Source organism: Coptis chinensis, chromosome 5, assembly GCF_015680905.1.
Source record: "Coptis chinensis isolate HL-2020 chromosome 5, ASM1568090v1, whole genome shotgun sequence".
In the NCBI taxonomy this organism is placed as follows: Eukaryota; Viridiplantae; Streptophyta; class Magnoliopsida; order Ranunculales; family Ranunculaceae; genus Coptis; species Coptis chinensis.
Window position 1 is genome coordinate 16,826,897 of NC_141460.1, and position 20,765 is coordinate 16,847,661.

General features: G+C 38.2%; 2 protein-coding genes across 2 annotated transcripts; both read right to left on the reverse strand.

Moving 5' to 3' along the window:
- Positions 1–7,099: 7,099 nt before the first annotated feature.
- Positions 7,100–7,528, reverse strand: LOC147496906 (uncharacterized). Its single transcript, XM_086562696.1, has one exon. It carries the CDS (start codon positions 7,526–7,528, stop codon positions 7,100–7,102), a length of 429 nt encoding a protein of 142 aa, XP_086418822.1.
- Positions 7,529–20,008: 12,480 nt separating this feature from the next.
- On the reverse strand, positions 20,009–20,503 carry LOC147496907 (uncharacterized). Its single transcript, XM_086562697.1, has one exon. It carries the CDS (start codon positions 20,501–20,503, stop codon positions 20,009–20,011), a length of 495 nt encoding a protein of 164 aa, XP_086418823.1.
- Between the last annotated feature and the right edge of the window lie 262 nt (positions 20,504–20,765).

Genomic DNA, 20,765 nt, shown 5'->3' on the forward strand with positions numbered 1-20,765 from the left:
CACGTTGCCAAAACAAAGCAAACATGGGTCAGCAAAATGAAATTTGCTGGTATGAGTAGACTAACCACATAAAACAATATCATACTTTAATTATCCAAATAATCACTTTATATTTTCCCATAACTTAATTATTCTCTGGTTGGAAGACAGGTAGTTCCGTCATTTCAATCGGCATAGTTTCTTCCCAAGCAAGACTTCCCTTCTATTAACTCATTATCATAACTCGTTTTAATAACTAAGTAACTGAATTAAAACTTACCGATATCCACTTCCGGATAAGGGTAGGACTGCGTCCCTACACAAAATATTATTAAGTCCTACTCTTTTGCAAACGGAATTTAGGAATTTCTAAACAAACATATGTAGATATCATATCAGTATTCAAATGTAGGTCCAAGCACACCCGTACAATCAAATCAATTTCTCTTATTAATTAATCGATTACTTTTCTTATACACCCACCCTTCAGTACCTATGTACCTTAGGTCATTCCCGCCATATTCAATGAATACCCGGGTCATTCATGACACAGTCAATGAATACCCAGTTATAACGCTAACGGGCCATTTATGGCACATTCAATAAATGCCCATCTATCACATGACATCTTCAGTCATAAAATCTCATTTCCAAAACTTGAGGCGTGGAGATATTCAAAAAGGGTGTGGTGAATTGTTGAGAACACTATTGAACTTTATTGCATATATTATTTCAGAGAATGGAGGAGTATCTTGTTTCTTATATTATTATTTACGCGTTATTAATATATCGATGTCTAAGTGTCATAGCGTCGTATATCATAAAAGCTGAAATATCACATAGTAGTTAATAAACATACACACGTATATATAGAAGGGTCTTAGCCTAAAAACAAGCATACTAATAGCCCTAGACCTATCCTAATAGACCTAATCTTAGTCAAGTCAAAGGTCAAATTGGGTCAACTGGTCAAAGTCAACTCTGGTCAAAGTCAACCTGCCAAGGGTCAACAACAGTCAACCAACCAAGTCAACAGTAGTCAACCAGTCCCAAACTCTTCTAACCCAAAAGCCCAAAGTCTAAGGCCTAAAGTCCAAAACTTAAAACCCAAAAATGAAATTCCAAAACTTAAACACTCAAGCCCACCCACTAAGCTCGGCCCAAGCCCAACAAAAGACACTAACAGTGCGTGGTCGTCGTCTTCTTCTTCTTCCTCACTTCACCAGTGCCTCCACCACCACAGCCGCCACAACCACTACTCGCCACCACTACTAAACTATCCGATTTTAATCCCTACCAAAATCCCCATATGCCGATACCATCACTTCTCATTTTCCTCCCTGATCAAAACTCGCGATATTTCCGCCATTAATGGCTGCTCAGAGCTTCACCGCGACTCATACCATGATTCCACCACCACCAATCATTCCCCGACAACCCACACCACCTATATAGATCATCTCCTAACCACAAAACACTTCCAACCACCAACCAAATCCTTCAGACCAACAGTAGCAGTAACACAAAACCCTTTGTAATAGAATGTCTATTCAAATCCAATCAAACAATGATTTGGTATTTACTAATACCACATGTTCATCATCATCACAACATAAAAATCACGAAATATAAAAATGCATAGATACAGTACTTCAAAATTTTTATGAATGCCGGCCACCATTGACAGAGTTAAGATATGTTCAATAACAATATATCATATAAGGAAAACACTATAACCGACATGATTAGTAGTCAACGAAAATTTAAAAGAACGTCTTCCGACTACTCACCCGTAGTGCGCTCCGACTATCAGCTAGCTAACAGAACAATCTTCCTTTTCTTCTGTCAATAAACTCTCCCCTTTTTTCTGTGTAAAACTCTCGGTGTTTTTGACCAAAATCTCTACGTGAACTCCTTTTTGTTTTCAAACCCCGCGAAAAACAAGGAAGGAAGGTTTATCTCTTGACCCATAGGGTTTCCTATCCTTAACAAATGTTTATCCTATTGTTTTTGTTTTATCTATTATCTATTATTATTATTATTATTGTAATAGAAAAAGTAAAAGTAAAACACGGGGTGTTATAATTCGGCTCTTTTTAATTGCTTATGAACCCAACGTTGAAGGCTGTTCAGTTTGTTACAAAACCAATTTAAGTGGACTTTTTAGCTGACTAGTTGCATACATTGAGTTCTGTTTTCTACGTGATCGCCTTGAGTTTAATTTTATAAATAACCTAAATCATCTCCTAATTTGAATGTATATCTTTGTAATTTGGCAGGTTGTTTAGCAAGCATTACATGTTTTAACAAATATTCTTTCTCTTAAATTGGAAAATGACTATGCATATACAAGAAGCATTTATGGAAAACTGTGGTATCTTGGTTCTATTTGAAATCCTTTGCTTTGACTTTGTTGGGGATCTGGATGTCATTGATTCCTGCCGTACTGTTGCGTGTCAAATACTTATTGGTTTGTCAGGGGACAAGAGAATTGCTGATTCATTGAAAAGTGTGGAGGTAAAAAATTCTCACTTTGGCATTCACTCTTACTTTTAAGTGCTAATTCCATCTACATGGCAAACGTCTTTTGGTAGGGGTCTCCACTTTATTCATCTAATCAACAAGGCTAAGACCCAGTTTGCAATACCATGGTTTATGTACTTGCTCATTAACTCATGTGTCTAGGGTTGAACCCTAGCCACATGACTTGCCACTTATGTATATTAATTTATGTATGGATTCGTTTCTTATCAAAGAGATAATTATAAATTTAGAGTTATATTCAATTACAATTACTTGAGCTACAAGAAGTCTCTACTCTATATATATAAATACCAAACTATTTTTCATAAAGAACTACATACGTTCTTGAGATTTGATCCCATCGATAATTTGGATACGTAGGCAACCGAAAGGTATAGTCTCATCATTTTCTCGATCACCATCACTTTTCTTACTACTTTTCTACGTTATTTATCTCTTTCGTCCCCACTTAGTGTTTTGTTCATATTTGGTCTAAACATAATTAACATCATCTGTGGTTCTTATTCAAAACCCTCGATCACGTTTTACAACAGTTCAAGATGCACTTACTGACGAATGACCCAAACATGATGTTCAAGGTCAACTTGGCGATAAAAAAAAAACATTGGGAAATAAAATGATGGCATTAGAAAAAAAAAATCCCTCTTACTCCTTTTTAACGCCATAATCCACACGACACTACTACTGTCCCACCAATGCACGAAATTGTTCAGCACAAAGATATTGCCTCTAAAAATTTTCCGCAATCTGATACTAATAATATAAGTCAAATGTCTCAAGAATGAAGCATTTCTTCAACAGTTCAGGGGTGTACGAGAAACAAAACAATTACTACAAGCGTCATCTGAAACGAACCATTCTTTTTGAAGATGATGTGAAATCTGTCGCACCATAACATAACACACGCCAAAGACATCGTAGCGTGTGGGATCGTTTATGTGGTGAGAATGATATTCCCATTGTTCACAACGTACGATCATCTACAAGTTCTCAAAAATGGTGTTGTATCTGTCACACCACAACGTAACACATGCCAACCACATAGTTGTGTGTGGGATCATTTACGTGGTGATGATTAGATTCTCGTTGTTTGCAATGGTTACCCACGAGTTCAAGACAATAAATATGGACTTCGTAATGGTTGCTTTTCACGAATCTCAGCAATGCATATCTAATTCATATGTATCCATTGTCATTTGATAGTAACGATAGTCATCTCATATTCTTTGGTAGCAAGATTCTTATATAAATTGAATCGAGACATTCTTGCATTGAGAAAATTGCATTGGCCTTGTTTCATGCTGCTAGATGTCTTAAGCTTATTTATAAGAAGGAATAGTCAAAGTTTATACTGAATATCCGCTGCGCAAGTTTTTTTTTATTGATGATATTTCTATGTCGAACGCACTACTCGATGAGGGGAATTTCCATTACCTCCCGGGGGCGATAACTTGCAATACTTATCGGAAATATCAACTGATTGCTGGATTGAAACCGAAGGTTCGCATAATAAGTCTTGCTCCGGTCTTGGTTTTGTCATCTTGAAGCTAAATGAAAATATAATTGAGAGGTCTCTATGTTTAGGTTTTGAGGCTTCAAATAATGTGGCCGAGTACAAAACTGTTATTTATGGTATGCACACAGCTCTTCAATTGTGAGCAACTAAGTTATGATTGATTATTCTAAGTTAGTTGCTAACCCCTTTGAATGATAATATACGGCTCGCGATGATAGAATGGTCATTTATTTGGACTTAATTCAATGAATTGCATGAACTTTTATATCTATCAGTATTATCCAGTATCTGTATTATGATGTAAGACATTTTGATTTTATCGCATACTTATCTGTGGAAATCAAGTCTTGCTGCCAAGACAACACTGGATTAACAACTTATGCTATCAGATGATCTCAACGAGCTTGGCACTGATAATGTATCGATATCTACTGTGGCTACCGATGATGATCATGTAGCTGACAATGCTCCGAAATTCCTAATGACCAAAAACTTTATCGTAAAGGCGCAAGTCTCAATCCTATCCTTCGTTGTTTGGGAAGAACGAACGATTTACTAGGCCTCGAAGAAATTCACTCAGGACTATGTGAGCACTACTCATAGGGGAGAAGTCTCGCTCACAGAGCAATTACCTAATGGTATTGGTATGCAATAGGATATTAAACGTTTGTCTGAGAAGTGTGTGCCTTGTCAAAAACATGATAATGTGGGTCAAACTTCCCGCGATGAAGCATCATCCAATCCATAGCCCTTGGTTATTTGCGAAATGGGGCCTTGACACTGTTGGTTTTTTTCGACAGCCCCTAATAGTGTTTGTTTCTTGCTCGTCGCAACGAATTATTTTACTAAAATCGTTGACTTCTGGCAATGGCAAATAATACGACGTCGAAGAAATTTGACAATTTTGTTTTGACTTTAATATTAGTCACAATTTCTCGTCACCATACCATCCTTAAGAAAATGGACAAGCTGAACGAAAAAATGCAACGGACAAAAATTTGTTAGTTTGTTTCTAGTTTAGTAGTTTCTTTTCTGTTATTATCTTTACACTTTTCAAGATTTGGTGATCAATAAAGAAGTATTTATTTCACTTTAGTTCTAATGGTATAATTTTGTTTCCATCGCAACATTATTATCGCTACGTCAAAATCTGACTAAGTTACCACATTTAGCTTAGTCAGTCTAAGTTTCAATGCTTTTACGTTCGCTTAATACGTTACTATCATTATGACAAAATTTGACTAACTTACCACTTTTAGCTTAGTCAATATAAGTTTGAACGCTTTTACACTCTTTTAGTACGTTACTATCGCTATGACAAAATCTGACTAAGTTACCACATTTAGCTTCGTCATTCTAAGTTTGAACGCTTTTACACTCGTTTAGTTCATTATGATCGCTATGATAAAATCTGACTAAGTTACCACGTTTAGTTTAATCAATCTAAGTTTGAACGCTTTTAAACTCGCTTAGTACGATACTATCGCTACGATAAAATATGACTAAATTACCGCGTTTAGTTTCGTCAGTTTAAGTTTGAACATTTTTACTCTCCCACTTAGTACGTTACTATCACTACGACAAAATCTGACTAAGTTACCACATGTAACTTAGTCAGTCCAAGTTTGAACATTTTTACGCTCGCTTAGTACGTTATTATCGCTACAACAAAATTTGACTAAGTTATCACATTTAGCTTAGTCAGTCTAAGTTTGAACGTTTTTACGCTCGCTTCGTATGTTACTATCGCTACGACAAAATCTGACTAAGTTACCATGTTTAGCTTCGTCAATCTAAGTTTGAATGTTTTTACGCTCGCTTAGTTCATTACTATCGCTACGACAAATTCCGACTAAGTTACCACGTTTAACTAAGTCAATATAAGTTTGAACGTTTTTATGTTCACTTAGTACGTTACTATCGATACGACAAATTCCACCCAGATTACCACGTTTAGTTTCGTCAGTCTAAGTTTGACGCTTTTACACTCGGTTTGTCAATATCCGACTTATTAAGATATCTTTTCTTGTTGGTTCGGACAATGGACACTAAGACTTCACTATGTCCATTTTCATTCTAATCTCACTACCTAATTTATGAGGAAATGGTCCTTGGTCATTATCAATTACAATTTAATTGCGCAAGACCACGTTTCTCATTTGATTTTATTTTACACTATTCAATTTGCAATAGTTTTTTCTGTGAATTTTGCCAAGTTCAGTTAGCATTGGGGGCATTTTTCTCTACATGGAGGCGTCTCATTCTATTCCATGTCAACTACATAAATCAACAACACTGTCAATTTTCTGCTGGTATGTTCATTGTCAATTTTCTGCTGGTATGTTCTCTGACACAACAACGATATTCAATAGAAAACCCATACTTAATTTTTATTTTTCATCCGAAGAATTTTTTGATATATGATATTACATTCACACAATCTCTCAATTATTGGTTTGGGAAAATTTGATGGTTCATTATCAATTATTCACTTATACTACTCATACAAATCTTTGTAATTCATCTTTTCACATTCTAGTTCTTCCCCATTTCCGTTAAACTTTGTGTCATTTATCTTACAGACGATTCACAGTGCGCCATTTGCATATGATCTTGCCTAAGTTGCTCGTTTAAATCTTTCTTTCGCCTGTTATTTTTTTTAACTCTTTTTGCGCAGCATTTAAATTCTTGATCTTTAGTCGCCATCAATGACTACAATTATATCATAGGATCTTTTAAGTGTTGGTGTTCTTCCATTATATCATAAGCCTTTCTGAATTCATCATAAGATCTCCATTCCGTCTCTGTTGTTTGCTCGATGGAGTCTTTATCTTCTTTTATATCTTCATTCACTTCGCTTAGCGCTTTATTTTCTTTCACCAATTGATAGTTAAGTATTTTCCACTTTTTTTTTTTGCACACAAGTAGGGATATTACATTAATATAATAAAGAATGTTACATCGCAAGTGGAGAGCTTACAACTTGATAATAAAATTAAGATCTAGTTAAAACGGTAGTAAAGCATGTTCGGACTTTCTAATCGTGCGATATACCTTTGTCTAGTAGAACTCCATAGCCCCTCTCCTTGATTCATAGTTGCTCCCATTTTCGCTGCTAAGTCCGCACCAAAATTGGCTTCTCGGTATGTGAGACAATCTCCAAGAAATTAGATTTTGGGTTTCTTGAAGCCATCTTTCTTTGAGTATCCAAGAAGCTTTGTCCCTACTAAGAGCCATGACAATAGCTGTTGAGTCACTTTCGATCCATAAGTGCAACCATCCCTTCGATACCGCTAATTCCGCTGCCATTACAATGGCGAAGCATTTCACAGTAAAATTTATGGTGATCCCGAGTCCATAGGCTATAACTCCCATAACTTGGTTCAAGTGATCTCTGAAGATGATGCCAGCACCACTTATCCCTGGATTACCAATGGAGGAGCCATCGGTATTAGCTTTAACAATTCTAGGCTTGGGTGGAAACCACATGACTTCCTGAATACAGTTTGGTCGGGCTTTTCCCTTTCTGTTGAGAGAGTGTAAAATAGCCAAGTCTTCGATAGTTTTGTACATGTATTCAATGGCTAACTTACCCAAGGCTTTGACTCTTTTAGTTAGTTCATTTTTGATGAATGCACTGTTCCATCTCTTGTCCTTAAAGTATATTTGATTTCTCATCTTCCATATCTGAGACATGAGGTGAGTAGCAGCAGAATCCCATAGCTCTCTTCTGATGGGGCTAAGTAGTTTAGGAGAAGAAATTATACCTTGAAAATTGACGAGTGGTTGCACCTTGCGAAAAGAAAATAGCCATGCCCATAGTTTTGCAGTGGCTTCACAGTCCCAGAGCATGTGATCTACTGGCTCCTCCTCTTTTTACAAAGTCTACATCTTGATACCAGATGTATGCCCTTCTTTCTGACCCTATCATCTGTGGGTATTGCTTTATGAATGAGTTTCCAGGTAATGCTTGCAGTTCTAGGGTGCAAGTATTTGTTCCAGACCCATTTATGCCAATTCACTGCTTGACCTTTGCGTCTGATGGTATCATAGACATATTTAATTGTGAATCTTCCATCTATTGTGGGTTTCCAGATTTGAGAGTCCTCTTCATCCCCATAAGGCGGTGGCAAGGATCTAAGGTCTATGCCAGCTCTTGCGAAGACTTACTATACTTGGACTGGAAAGTTCCATGTGCCCTCGATAATGATGTCTGAAACCTTGGATTTTAAGAGCTTCTAGTTGATGCCTTCGACTATATCCCCTAGATCAATACCAGTCTAGTTGTCTTGCCATAATATGATGTTCTTTCCTTAACCTACAGACCAACCCAAGTAAGGTGTTATCTCCTTAAGAGCCCATCTTATACTCGGCCAGATAGAAGATTTTTTGTAGTAGGTTAACCAATCTCCTGAAGCCATTGTGAATTTTGCTTGCATAAACAGACCAGTGGATCCTGTGATAAAAGCCCAAGCAAGTTTCATGTGTAGAGCTAGATTAAGCTCCTTGAGTTTCCTAAGGCCTAACCCCCTTCCTCCAGAGGTTTACACACCTTTTCCCATTTAAGAGGGATGCCTTTTATTATAGTAGGATTACCCAACCAAACAAAATTTCTAATGGCAGCTTCACAGTCTTTGATGCACTTTGAAGGCCACTTGTACACTGACGAGACTATTAAGGATTGACTGAGTAATAACCACCCTTCTTTGTAAAGAAAGCATTCTGCTTGCCCACCCACTCGCTTTTCTTTTAAGTTTGTTCACCAATATCTGAATGTTGGCTCTAGTTACCCTACCTTTGAAGATCGGGGCACCCAAGTATTTCTCAGGAAGGGTTCCTTCAGTGAATTCAAAGAGTTCAACTACTTTTGCTTTCTTATCTTATCTTTGGTCATGGCACCTAAGAATAGCTTGCTTTTGGAGGGTTGAAATATTGTCTTGCTGACTATTCATAGGAATTAAGAAGATTTTTGAGATGTCTTAGTCCTCGAATATCCCCATTCGCAAAGATTAACACATCAGCCGCAAATAAAATGTGAGTGGGACTGGGGCATTTTCCAGTTGCAGTCATGTACTTAATCTTGCCATGATGAAATAGCCAGTTAACACTGCTGCTTAGCACATCTTCCACGAGATTGAAGAGAATGGGTGATAGGGGATCACCCTATCTAAGGCCTCTACCAGCCTCGATTAAAAAATCCACAATGTTCACCATTTATCATAACTGATATGTTAGCACTTTAGAGAAGAGTAGAGATCCAAGAGCACCATTGTTCACAGAACCGAACCTTCTGAGAACCTCAATTAAGAACTCCCAGCTGAGAGAGCCAAATGCTTGAGTAATATCAAGCTTCATGCCTACATTTCCTCCTCTGGTCTTCTTGTCTAGTTCATTGATCATTTCCGAGGATAGAGCAATGCCCACTGTGCCTATTCTGCCTTGTATGAAAGCAAGCTGCTCTCCTCTAATGATTTTGCTCACTATAGAGTTAATTCTTAGGGAAATAATCTTAGTGATAATCTTGAACAAGAAATTACTCAAGCATATTGGCTTAAACTGGTTTACATCAATAGCATTAGTTACTTTAGGCACTAGAGCAAGAAAGCTAGAGTTCATGCCTTATGGGCGAACATTATCTCTAAAAAAAGAAAGAACTACATAACTTACATCCTGTCCAGTGATACTCCAGAAAGTATGATAAAAGATGCCTTGGAAAAAAATTTCTTGTATCTTCATTATTTTTTCTAAGGCATTGTGCCAATCTTTCTATGAGAAATTTTTCGAGCGAAATTTTTTGACAGCTTCATTATTTTTTCGAAGGCATTGTGCCAATCTTCCTACGAGAAATTTTCTGAGCGAAGATTTTCAACATCTTCATTATTTTTTCTAAGGCATTGTGATGATCTTTCTACGAGAAATTTTCTGAGCGAATTTTTTTTACAGCTTCATTTTTTTTTTTTAAGGCATTGTGCCGATCTTTTTGAGCGAAACTTTCCTAGTGAAACTTTCTGTCGACTTCATTCTTTTTTCTAAGGCATTAGGCCGATATTTCTCCACTTTCTTTATTTTTTATAAGGCATTGAGATCTTTCTGTTCGAAACTTTTTTTTGCAAACTTTTCGTCCATATTTTTGCTCATTATACTACCGTTTCAACCTGCAGCAGAAAGAAAATTAGCTTTCCATCAATCTTTCAGACCTCACTAAAATTTTAAGATAACTGTCGTATCACCACTTCTTCCCCTCTCTTTTTCCTCTCTAGGTCTAGTTCCTCTCTCACTTATGAATTTTTAGTCCCTTTCTCTCTTCCTCTATTTTCTCTTTATACCCACGTCTCCTTCCATCCTAGTCATCCACCTGTCCTTCCATCTCTCGGCCTCCCTTTCCCCATGTGTAGGGTTCCCGCAACGTACATACGAGTCAGCGGACCGATCCTATACCTCGCACGTTCGCTGCATATCTTGCATCAGGCTCATCCCATCCATGATCTTCTATACCCCAGATTCTACCACCATAGATGCCCCCTCTCGAGTCCGCGATAATGGGTGAGATCGGGAGTCGAGAATCCCTCCTTTGCCTCTTCCTCTAGGTTGCAACCTATCCCTTAACAAGTACGGCTGGCTTCACATGCTCACCACATGTATTAATGTCAGCATCTTTTCATTTTTCGTGTGTCCATGTGTCACCTTTCAGATGGTTCCTTTTAGGTCCCTCGATTTCTGCTCCTATCATTTACTATTTTGCCCTTCCATCTTGTTAAATCCCGCTCAATCTTCTTTTCCCTTAATTTACTTACTTACTCTCCCTCTCGTGTTTCTTATTCCTCCTCACTCCCCCTTTTGCTTCCCCTCCTCCAGTTGGTGGTGCTGTTACTCATTGTTACTCTCCCTGCTGCAAGCATTCTGGTGCCTTAGACCCAGACCGGTTTTTCCCTCTTTTAGGTTGGTCCCCCCCCCCCCCCTCTCTCTCTCTCTCTCTCTCTCTCTCTTTGATTTATTTCTTTTTCTCTTTGCCATTTTCAAATCGTGCATTTTCTTTTTTCTGCCACCCGATGCATTTTGATGTCGGAATCCCATTCCGACGACTCTTCATCTTCCCAATCTAACATGGTGGCGTCTCCCCCACCCATTGATACATCCGCGGCACCCTCCACCTCAGGGCGACCCATTACGCTTACGTCGCCACTGCCTCGAAGTCGTAAACCTAATTTAGAGGTGGTCAAGGTCACCTACGACATCCCTACTGATGTCGTATTAGAACATATGCTTTATTTCCCCCACTTAGTTCCCTACCGACCGGGGTGTCTAGTAGCCATAGTTGGACAAATCATCTCTTGACTCCGCTTCCTATTGTCGCCCCTGGATGTCGAGGTATGCAACCATTTCAACATCCCTCCTTGCCAAGGCATTGGAAACTTTTGGAGAATCATGTACGCTGTGAACTATTACAATAAGTCCGGGGTACCCAAAATATCATGTCGCGACATAGTTGCTCATTATTATATAAAGAAGAGCACCAAAGATGTCAGCGTGGGTTATCACTCTTTTTGTGTCCATCCTCAGAAAGAATCATTCGTCCTTCGTATCATCACCTCGGACAAGACATGACATTATTATCCACTGTATGTTTATGGGAATTTCCTATCCGCGGATCTCCCACCTGAATTGAATCTTAATCATCTTACCTTCTTGCCCAGTGGTGAGTCCCCTTTTCATATTTTCTTTTGTATGCATGGTCCGTGTTATGAAGTGTAATGTTGCCATTTCTTTGTGCAGGTTGGAGAATAGATTCAAAGTCGCGCATTTACGCCGGTGTAATTCCACATTTTTCAAGAAACTCCACAAACTAGGCCCTTCTCAACCAGCGATGCTAGGCATTAACCCCTCTTATGGCACTCCCTTGTTATCTGACCCACAACTCCAAACGATCGGCGGATATAATGCTACCTTTTACCATCCCCCGCCCCCTAAGGAGAAAAAACCTCGTGCCTCTCCCCCACTCGAGAAAAGACCTAAATCCAAGAAAGTCCACTCCAAAAAACCCGTTACTCGTAGATCTACACAACCATCTTCCCACTCTCCGTCTGCTCCAACCACCCTCCCTTCTTACAAGTCCATCATCACTTGGGAAAATCAATATCTATCCCCTCACTCCATTTCCGCGGACTCTACACACTCTGACATGGACATCTTAAAGAGGAAGTTGTTTGACAGTGACTCTGATGACGATGATGTGACGGAGGTCCCCCCTTCCACCACCATTTCTCCTCCGACTAAGCCGCCCCACAAGTGTCCGCGAACTTCTGTACCGAGCCAACTTCAACCTCCATCGCTCCTGACCCCGCCGCCCTTGCCCTTAATACCCGCCAAGCTCTTCGCCTTGGCAAAGAGTTGGGGAATACATCTGGTAAGGCTGGGGTCCGCCGATAATTTCGTTGCCTTCTACCCCACCTTCAAAGTTCACAGCCGCACTGTCAATATCGGTGACTCACCTTTGGAGAACCTGGTCGTGGCCTCTACTCTGTTCAACAGCTCACACCTTCCCAAAGATATTGCTTATGCGTAAAGGGGCTCGTTTGAACAACACATGACTTCCTTCTACACCAATTGGGAAAAGGTAATCGCCATCCTTGATTTGACACTTACCCTTGTCCACTCTTTGTTGCCTTAACCCTCTTTTCATTTTCAGGTAAGCCTGGACATCTCCTACATGATCCGCGCCCTATTTGGAACTAGGTCCAAGGTGGAGGCACTAGAGAAGGATGTCGCCCATTTTGGAGAGCTGAAGGAAACTTGCTCTCATCTCCAGCAGGAGTTGGAGGCTGTAGAATTGGCTAGGCTCAAGGCTCAGAATGAGCTCAAGACTGTTGAGGCTGCCTATCAGACGTTTATGGATGGAGTCAACAACCGCTTAAGCAATCAGCGCGAAGTACTCCTCCAGATGCATAATGAGACTGCGGAAGCCCTCTCTAAACAACATCAGGATAGCACCACGACCCTCTTCCAGCAGCACCAAGCGGACATGGATAAACTTCAGGAGCGCTTCAAGATCCTAACCGACAAATGGGTGGCCAAAAAGATCAAGGAAGAACACATCCGCCTTACTCAAGAAGGACGCCTACTTCTGGAGAAGCCTACCCCTGTCGAAGAATCTGTGATCGCTCTGATTCCTGTATCAGCTGATGACGCCCCAGTTGCACTACACCATAATAGGATATTTGCAACATGCACCTTTTTTGCTTTGCAATGGTTATTTACTGTTAGCAAGTTGCCAACATTATATAAGCATTAGTAATGTTGTAAAGCGTTACTTTATTTAATTGAATTTCAGGAATTAATTGCGAACTCTTAAAAATCGTGTGAGAAGTGTTACAAATTAAAAACTTGAAAATTTCACAAAAGAGGGACACCAAAAAAAAAATGCGCTCTATTATTTCGGTCGAAATATAAAACATAACTTTCTTTCTCTCCTCTCTCTCTCTCTCTCTCTCTTACCGCCATTACACTCTTCAGTCTCCTCCCTTTCTCTCTCACCGCCACTACACTCTTCTCTCGCTCTCCCTATCTCTATTCAAGAAACTCAAGGCTCAATACCTTCTCCTACGCATTTCAAAATCCTTAAAATTGAAATTATTTTTCCTCAAAATCATCATCTCGATCCAAATCCAGATCCAGTTTTATATCATTATCTCGTTTCTTGCTAATTAGATATGGCAATAGTTAAGAAAAATAGATATCACACTCCTCAAATTTTACTTCTCTCTCTTCGAATCCTCGAATCCGTACAAAACTAATTTTCGGTGGATCTTGCTGGAAACCAAAGGAACAAAGTAATCAGGTTTGTCTCTCTCATTAAAGTAAGATTTTTCTTTCTTCAAAACTTTAGGGTTCCTTTAATTTTGTCAATATTCACTTATTAGTTCTATTAAAATTTTAAGGGATTTTAAATTTATGTGTAATTGGTTTCAATTTATAGAATTGGGTATTTATTTGTTTCAATTTATTGTATGTTAAATTGCCAACATTAGTTTAATTGAATTAATTGGGGTATTTTGTTTTGTTTTGTTTTTGGGGATGCTACACCATTACTAGCTGTTGTAGCTAGTGGTGGTGTTGATAATGGAGTTGAGTCATTGTTTGAGAGTTGTGGTGGTGGTTTTGGTTTGGTTTAGAAATTGGTCGACAAAAAAAATGTATTGTTGTGATGATTAGTTTTGAGGACTTGTTTTCTTGGTTAATAGAAATCAAAAGTTAGTAAGTCAGAAGTACTAACACTGTGTGTTGTTTGTTGTTGGATTTCCAAAGTTAATATTCATTGTTAATATGTTCTTTTGAAGTGTTTGAACTGTGAAACTTCATTAAATAAATATGACTAGGAAGATATTTGAAATCAGGTCGTTTTAGGATCCCTTACATATTAGACTAGGAACAACGACTATTCATTACTTAAGAGACTGATAAGGGAATTTGGAAAGCAACCCTATGAACAGTTATCCATGACACTGAATTTAGTAGTAACACTTACGCACACTTGTGTTTCTCCTGTTTTTCCTACCTCTTATTTCATTTATGTAATTCTACCATGTAATATACGTGATTTGTACTGAACATGTTTTCATTGTGGGTTATTTTTCCAAATCAGCTTGCGAGAAAACTTATCTTACACAGATGTACAGGTAAAAGCTATTTCTAGATACCTGCACTCCCTTAATTTGACTTCATGATTTCTTGTATCTTAGTTGAATGCAATGTTGTCAACTCCTGAATCGAAATGGGAATAGTTTTCCATTTTTACCGAATCGTAAATCGTATCGAGTCGTAAATCGTAAGATTCAAGCCATAATATATATAGTGGTTGTAAATTTTTTACATATATAAATATACCATAAGAAAACTACTAATCACTTGGAGTTTGGAGTATATGAAAGTAGAAATCCTAGGAGAAATCCCCAAATCTCCATTCCATGGTTGAAATTTATGAAAAAATACTGAAATTTCATTGAAAATGGGTGAAATTTGTCTAATTTTTGAAATAGAATATAGGCTTAAGTTATATGGACCTGACCCAAGTCTTATTAGATTGGGTTGGACCTAACCCAGGCTCATATAAATATATAACCCATATAACCCTTCATTTTTAAGAAAAAAAAATTGAGAAGGAGGAGACCAGACCGAAAAAAAAGAAAACAAAGAAAAATAGAAGAAGAAGAAGAAGATTTAGAAGTAGAAGAAGAAGAAGGTGTATAAAAACGTACTTGGTAAGTTCTCTGATTTCTTTCTATTTTCTCATTTTTTTTTTTCTTTTCTTGATCTGTACCTGTTGTTGTTTTTTTGAATCAAATGAATCATTATTATTTCCGATTCCTACGATTTTGCTATTCGAATCCCGATTTTTGACCGATTCCTGTCATTAATGATTTATTGGTACGATTATGATCTTTTGAATTATGACTCGACTCGAGTCGTACGATACAAGTCGAGAATCGTACGACTTTGATAACACTGGTTGAATGTGAGACTTTAAGGAGGCTTTCTCTGGGATTGGGTAGATCAGGTGGTAAAAACCACTCAAACTTAAATAAAATTTGTGTCAACCATTCTTAGTCAGCCATTCCATGTGCGAGTTCTTAAGAGCTGCGGTAGTGCTCTGCGTAGCTGTTTTCACGAATATTCTATGCCATGTAAGAAAATATTTGAAAATTGAAGGTACAATTGAATGGATCTAAAATTTACCTAATAGAATATCTGGTATGATTTTCACAGGGAGGATTGAGTTTATGGTGCCTAGTAGTGAACACTTTGGTCTATTCTTGTTGGTATAGCTAGTACATGTGCTAAACCATGATACTAGTATGTATATATGTGCTAAACCATGATACTAGGGGTGGCTGATTTCATTCAATTTGTGACTGTGAACAACCGCAGCTCGACCACGTGTCCTTGTCCTTGTAGAGAATGTCGAAATGGAAAAAGCTTTGTGTTTGGTAAAATCTCTAGACATTTGATCAGGTACGGGATGGATAAGAATTATCGTGTATGGGTTTTACATGGTGAGAACCCATGTACGGATTCTCTAGACATTTTAGATCATCTAGACATTTTAGATCATCAGTTTTTTGAGTATGTTTTTTGTAAGTAATGGTAAGAGCCTTTTGCAAGATGTAAGAATGACATAACGAACTTGTGCACTATAGCTTGTTATGATGGTTATGATGGTATGATGGCTAGATGGTTTATAAGAATGTTTATTGTCTGAATGTTATATTATGAATGTTTTTTTGTTTTTTGTAGGTTGAAGAGATAACAACCCCATTTTTAACTCCACCAGTGCAAAGTAATGAAAGTCTTTGTGCTGCCGGTCCCAAGCCCGGATAAAGGAGGAGGGAGAATGGTGGAACCTTGGAATGAGTGTTGCTGTCATGGTAAGAATAGGTATGTCTTATTTTGGAGAATCCACTTCCCTTCTACTATGGCATGCCCCCCCTCTTGTTTCTTGGCTTTTTGGAAGCTAAGTCATTCTTACATAAAGTAAAAATGATACTTGTCAACCACCTTGTTTGTCTGTTACTTAGTTGAAATGTCCAGATGCCTTCTGATTCTCTGTTTTCTTTTACAACTTCAGGCACCTCATCCATTGCCAAGTCAGATAATATTTGTCATGTTGATATGCATGGAAGCTGATGATAAAGAGATTCCAGAAAAGGAAGCAGCTTGCAGGATCTGCTTCATTTCATTGTGTGAAGGAGGAAATACATTTAAGATGGAGTGCAGTTGCAAGGGTGATCTCAGGGTTACACATGAAACATGTGTATTGAAGTGGTTCAACATCAAAGGAAACAAGAAGTGTGATATCTGCCGGCAAGAGGTTCTTAATTTACCAGTCACTTTGCTGCGGGTGCACAGTTCTACCCAAAGAGAATAGACGAGTGCAGAATAGGCGAAACCCAACTCCACAACCATTGAGGTAAGAGAAAAAGATGATTACGACTTCACCTATTAATGTTGTACATATAGATTTGAGGATTTTTTGATTCAATTTGGGCTTAATCTACCAGTTATTGTCAAAGTGCTTATTGGTCAAACAACTTAAAGTCAGTTATGAGTCAGCCAAAGTAACATGAACTTATTTTCATCTCTGAGAACTATCCTTTTTAACAGATTTCTCTTTTTTCCTTCTATCATGATAAATCTTCTTTTAGTTTTGATGCAACTTCTATGCTTTGTTGTTGCATAGTGTCTGGCATGACTTGGTGGTGCTTGTCTTGATTAGTTCCATCAGTTATTTCTTCATCCTTGAGCAACTACTGGTATGGCTCCCTACTTATAATGCACAAGCATTGATTTTTCTGTTACAGCTCATCGAAGTAACTCTGTGGTCTTTCTATAGACTAGATAGACTTGGGTCTCCAATTTATGCAATATTTCGATTCCCGAAACAGAAAACATGGTCTCAGTGCTTTGATTTATTACATCTTTTCATTCAAGATTATTATAGATTCTAGAGTAGAATTGCTAAGAACAAAATGTGTTGAGTAGACTAGTAGATGAAGAGCATCTTAGTAATAGCCATTTTGCATGCAACACATTTAACAAAGGAAACTAAAGGAGCTAACAAGAATTGTTTGCTTTTCTTCCAGTACCATTTATCGATTGGTTTGACTGGTCTGATTCAGGCCATCCAATACATCTTGCACCAGAACCCAAGAGGCAATTCCTTCCTTCCAAGCAAGAAGCCAAAAAGGTAACTTCTTATCCATTTCAGTTCACTTACATTTTACTGCTAATTGCATATTTTATGTTCAGTAGAAAACACCATTTAAAAGATTGTATGTCTACTTTCAGTTTGAATTTTTTTGGTTTTGGTCTGCTTTATAATAACCTGGCAAAGTAATAATGTAGGAAGTAGTTTTATTCCTTTAAGATGAAGCTCTTGAACATGTTGTGATACTGCAGACGTGAATAAATTCCCAAGTCTTGACTGGTGGACCACTACACTAACTAAGATTTAGTTATGCTTCTTTTGTGCTCTTGAAAAGAAAATCCAAACTTTTGATGTAGTGTGTTTATGCTACAAAGGCTGTTGTTAGCAATGCATCTATGTGGGACACCTCAAAGCTATTACCTAAAGAAGCCGTCCCAAAGACATACAAAGACAGGATCGACAAGACTCCACAATAATGTGAATCTTTCATGAATCTCCATTTGGGTTTTGATGCAGAGGTGAGAATCCATAGTCCTTCTTTACTGTTAAGCTCAATCCAATATACCTTAGATTATCAGTATTTAGCTTTTGAATTGGTCTTAATCCCCTTATTGTCCGCTTCATGATCTTTTCTTGGTTGACTATTTTATCTTAATGCTAGGACCTCTTTTGGAGCATTTGTGGAAGTAAATGGGCATAGGGTTTTCAACAACGCAAGTTGTTATCTCTTGTTTAGGATCATGGTATGAAAACTTCTTTTATGGTGATAGTCCAACAATAAGTTTGTGAGGTTTAGAAAATCGTTCAAAGTTGTGAATGTATATGGTTGGATTAGTTTTGTAATTTATCAGTTTTTTTTCCCATGTATATTATAGTTTCTTTGTAAAATGGTATGAAAATGCATTACGTATAGGATAAATTTAGCTTAAATAAGAATTCATCATTTATGTATATGGTGCAAGAAGGGCATCTTTTGTAAGGTTTAGCTGGTCTCTACAAAATATGAGATTTTTTTTTTGTTTTTATCAGCAACCCATCATCAACGGTTCATAACCGTTACAAACGAATAGGCGGAACAAACTGATTTTTTTAAAAAAAATTAGCTAACAACTTTGCAACGGTTAAGAACCATTGGTAATATTTTTAATAAATTACTAACGTTTAGAAAGTGTTTGTGAAATAAAAAACCCGTTGCAAAAGTTTTAAATTTGTGTGCGAAGCAGGTTTAAAAAAGCGTTACAAATCATTATTGCAACAGTTAATAACCGTTAGAAATTTCTGTTTGCAACGTTTATTAACCGTTGCAAAAATTTCTAACACTTTACCCACGCCATATTTGCAACACATTTTAAGTGTTGCGAAAATTATTAACAACGGTTTTTTCCCATTAGTAATAGCCTGTTATGGTGTAGTGGTCTCTTCTGCCGCTGTCGAACGGGTTGCCGTGATCATCGAAGCTGCTATTGAGGAGGCCACGGATGAAATTATTAATGAAAATGTCTGAGTGTGGTTTCATTGTGCTCTGTTTAGCTCTGTGTAATTTTGTTTTTGATACTCTATGCTTGATATATATTATTTGCTCTTTTAATTTGTTCGTATTTGTCTTAAGATTCCCTCTATAAGGTGTGGTAGAATTTACCCTACCCATGCACCTTTAATATGTGTTTTTGATCTACAATTACTCATTGGTACTTGATACCCACCAGTTGCCTTTGTAACATAGATATTTCTCTAGACCATTTGACCTGCGAGGCCCCTTGCCTTAGCATTTTGATATGCTTCCCTATCTCTTTATTTTTCTCCCTTTATGGCTTCCCCCCTGTCTTTAAGCTCTGGGGACCTCTCTCTGTGTCCCCGCTCTCTTTGAGGGCAGCTCAATTTGCCCCCAAGTTCAATTTGGACCTCATGTCCGTGAATGGCTCATCCCCCCTGCTATCTTTAGTGGGCTGTGAAGCCTACTGGGGGGGAGCACCTCACTTTGCCCCCACGTTTGATTTAGACCTCATGTCCACGAAGGCCCCCCCCCCGGCTATCTTTTGTAGGTCGTGAAGCCCATGGGGGGACAACACATCTTACCACCAAGTTTGATTTAGACCTCATGTCCGCAAATGGCTCGTCCCCCCCGCTGTCTTTAGTTAGCCGCAAAGTCTTTCATTGCTCACAATATTACTCTCTCAAGTCGTTGTATTATATATTGTGCAAACAGCTCAAGTCTCTTGTATTAAACATGTATTACATTTAAGTGTAAAATTTTTCAACAATCTCACATTCTATGGCCTCTCTATCGTTTTCCCTCCCATTATTTGTAGCTTGTAAGTGTCATCCCCTCCTTTATCCACCACTGTATTGGGCCATTCCCAGTTTGGACCCAATTTTCTGTCATTCTCCCTCCTGGTGCTAGGAGTCACTCTGCAGAGCACAGAATCTTCCACTTGGTATTGCCGCAACTTTACTCTTTTGTTATACTGCCTTTGCAAGCACTTGTGATACTCCTCCAACCTGATACACACGGTGTCTCTTCTCTCCTCTGCCAAATTCAAATCCCTTAACACTATGCCCCAGTTCAAACCCTCCTCCACAGCCTTGGTTCGGGTTGTGGATACAACCATCTCCAACGGAATCACTGCCTCTATGTCGTAAGCTTGTGAGAAAGGAGTTTCTTTGGTGGATGTCCGCGGTGTAGTTTGGTATGCCCAGAGGACATGATTCAACTCATCGGCCCACGCCTCTTTCCTGTCTTTCAGCTTTCTCTTAAGATTGTCCATTATGGTCTTGTTAGATGACTCAACATGTCCGTTGCCCTCTGGATTGTAGGGTGATAAGAGCTCAAAACTGTAGTTTTAACCCTGTAACAGTCATACTATTAGACCAATTATGTGAGTAATAATTAAGAGTTAACACTGATTACGTGTTTTTATGCATTTCAGGCTTCAAAGTCCATTATGTGCAGAAATGTGCCACTTTAGCGAGATAAAGGAGCAAAGGTCGGTTACTAAGGAGTTCCTTGATTAAAGGCCAAGATTCAAG

Excerpts from the sequence above, each read along its gene's own strand:
- LOC147496907 (XM_086562697.1), bottom strand. The coding sequence starts at position 20,503 with ATGGACAATCTTAAGAGAAAGCTGAAAGACAGGAAAGAGGCGTGGGCC.
- LOC147496906 (XM_086562696.1), bottom strand. The coding sequence starts at position 7,528 with ATGTGGTTTCCACCCAAGCCTAGAATTGTTAAAGCTAATACCGATGGC.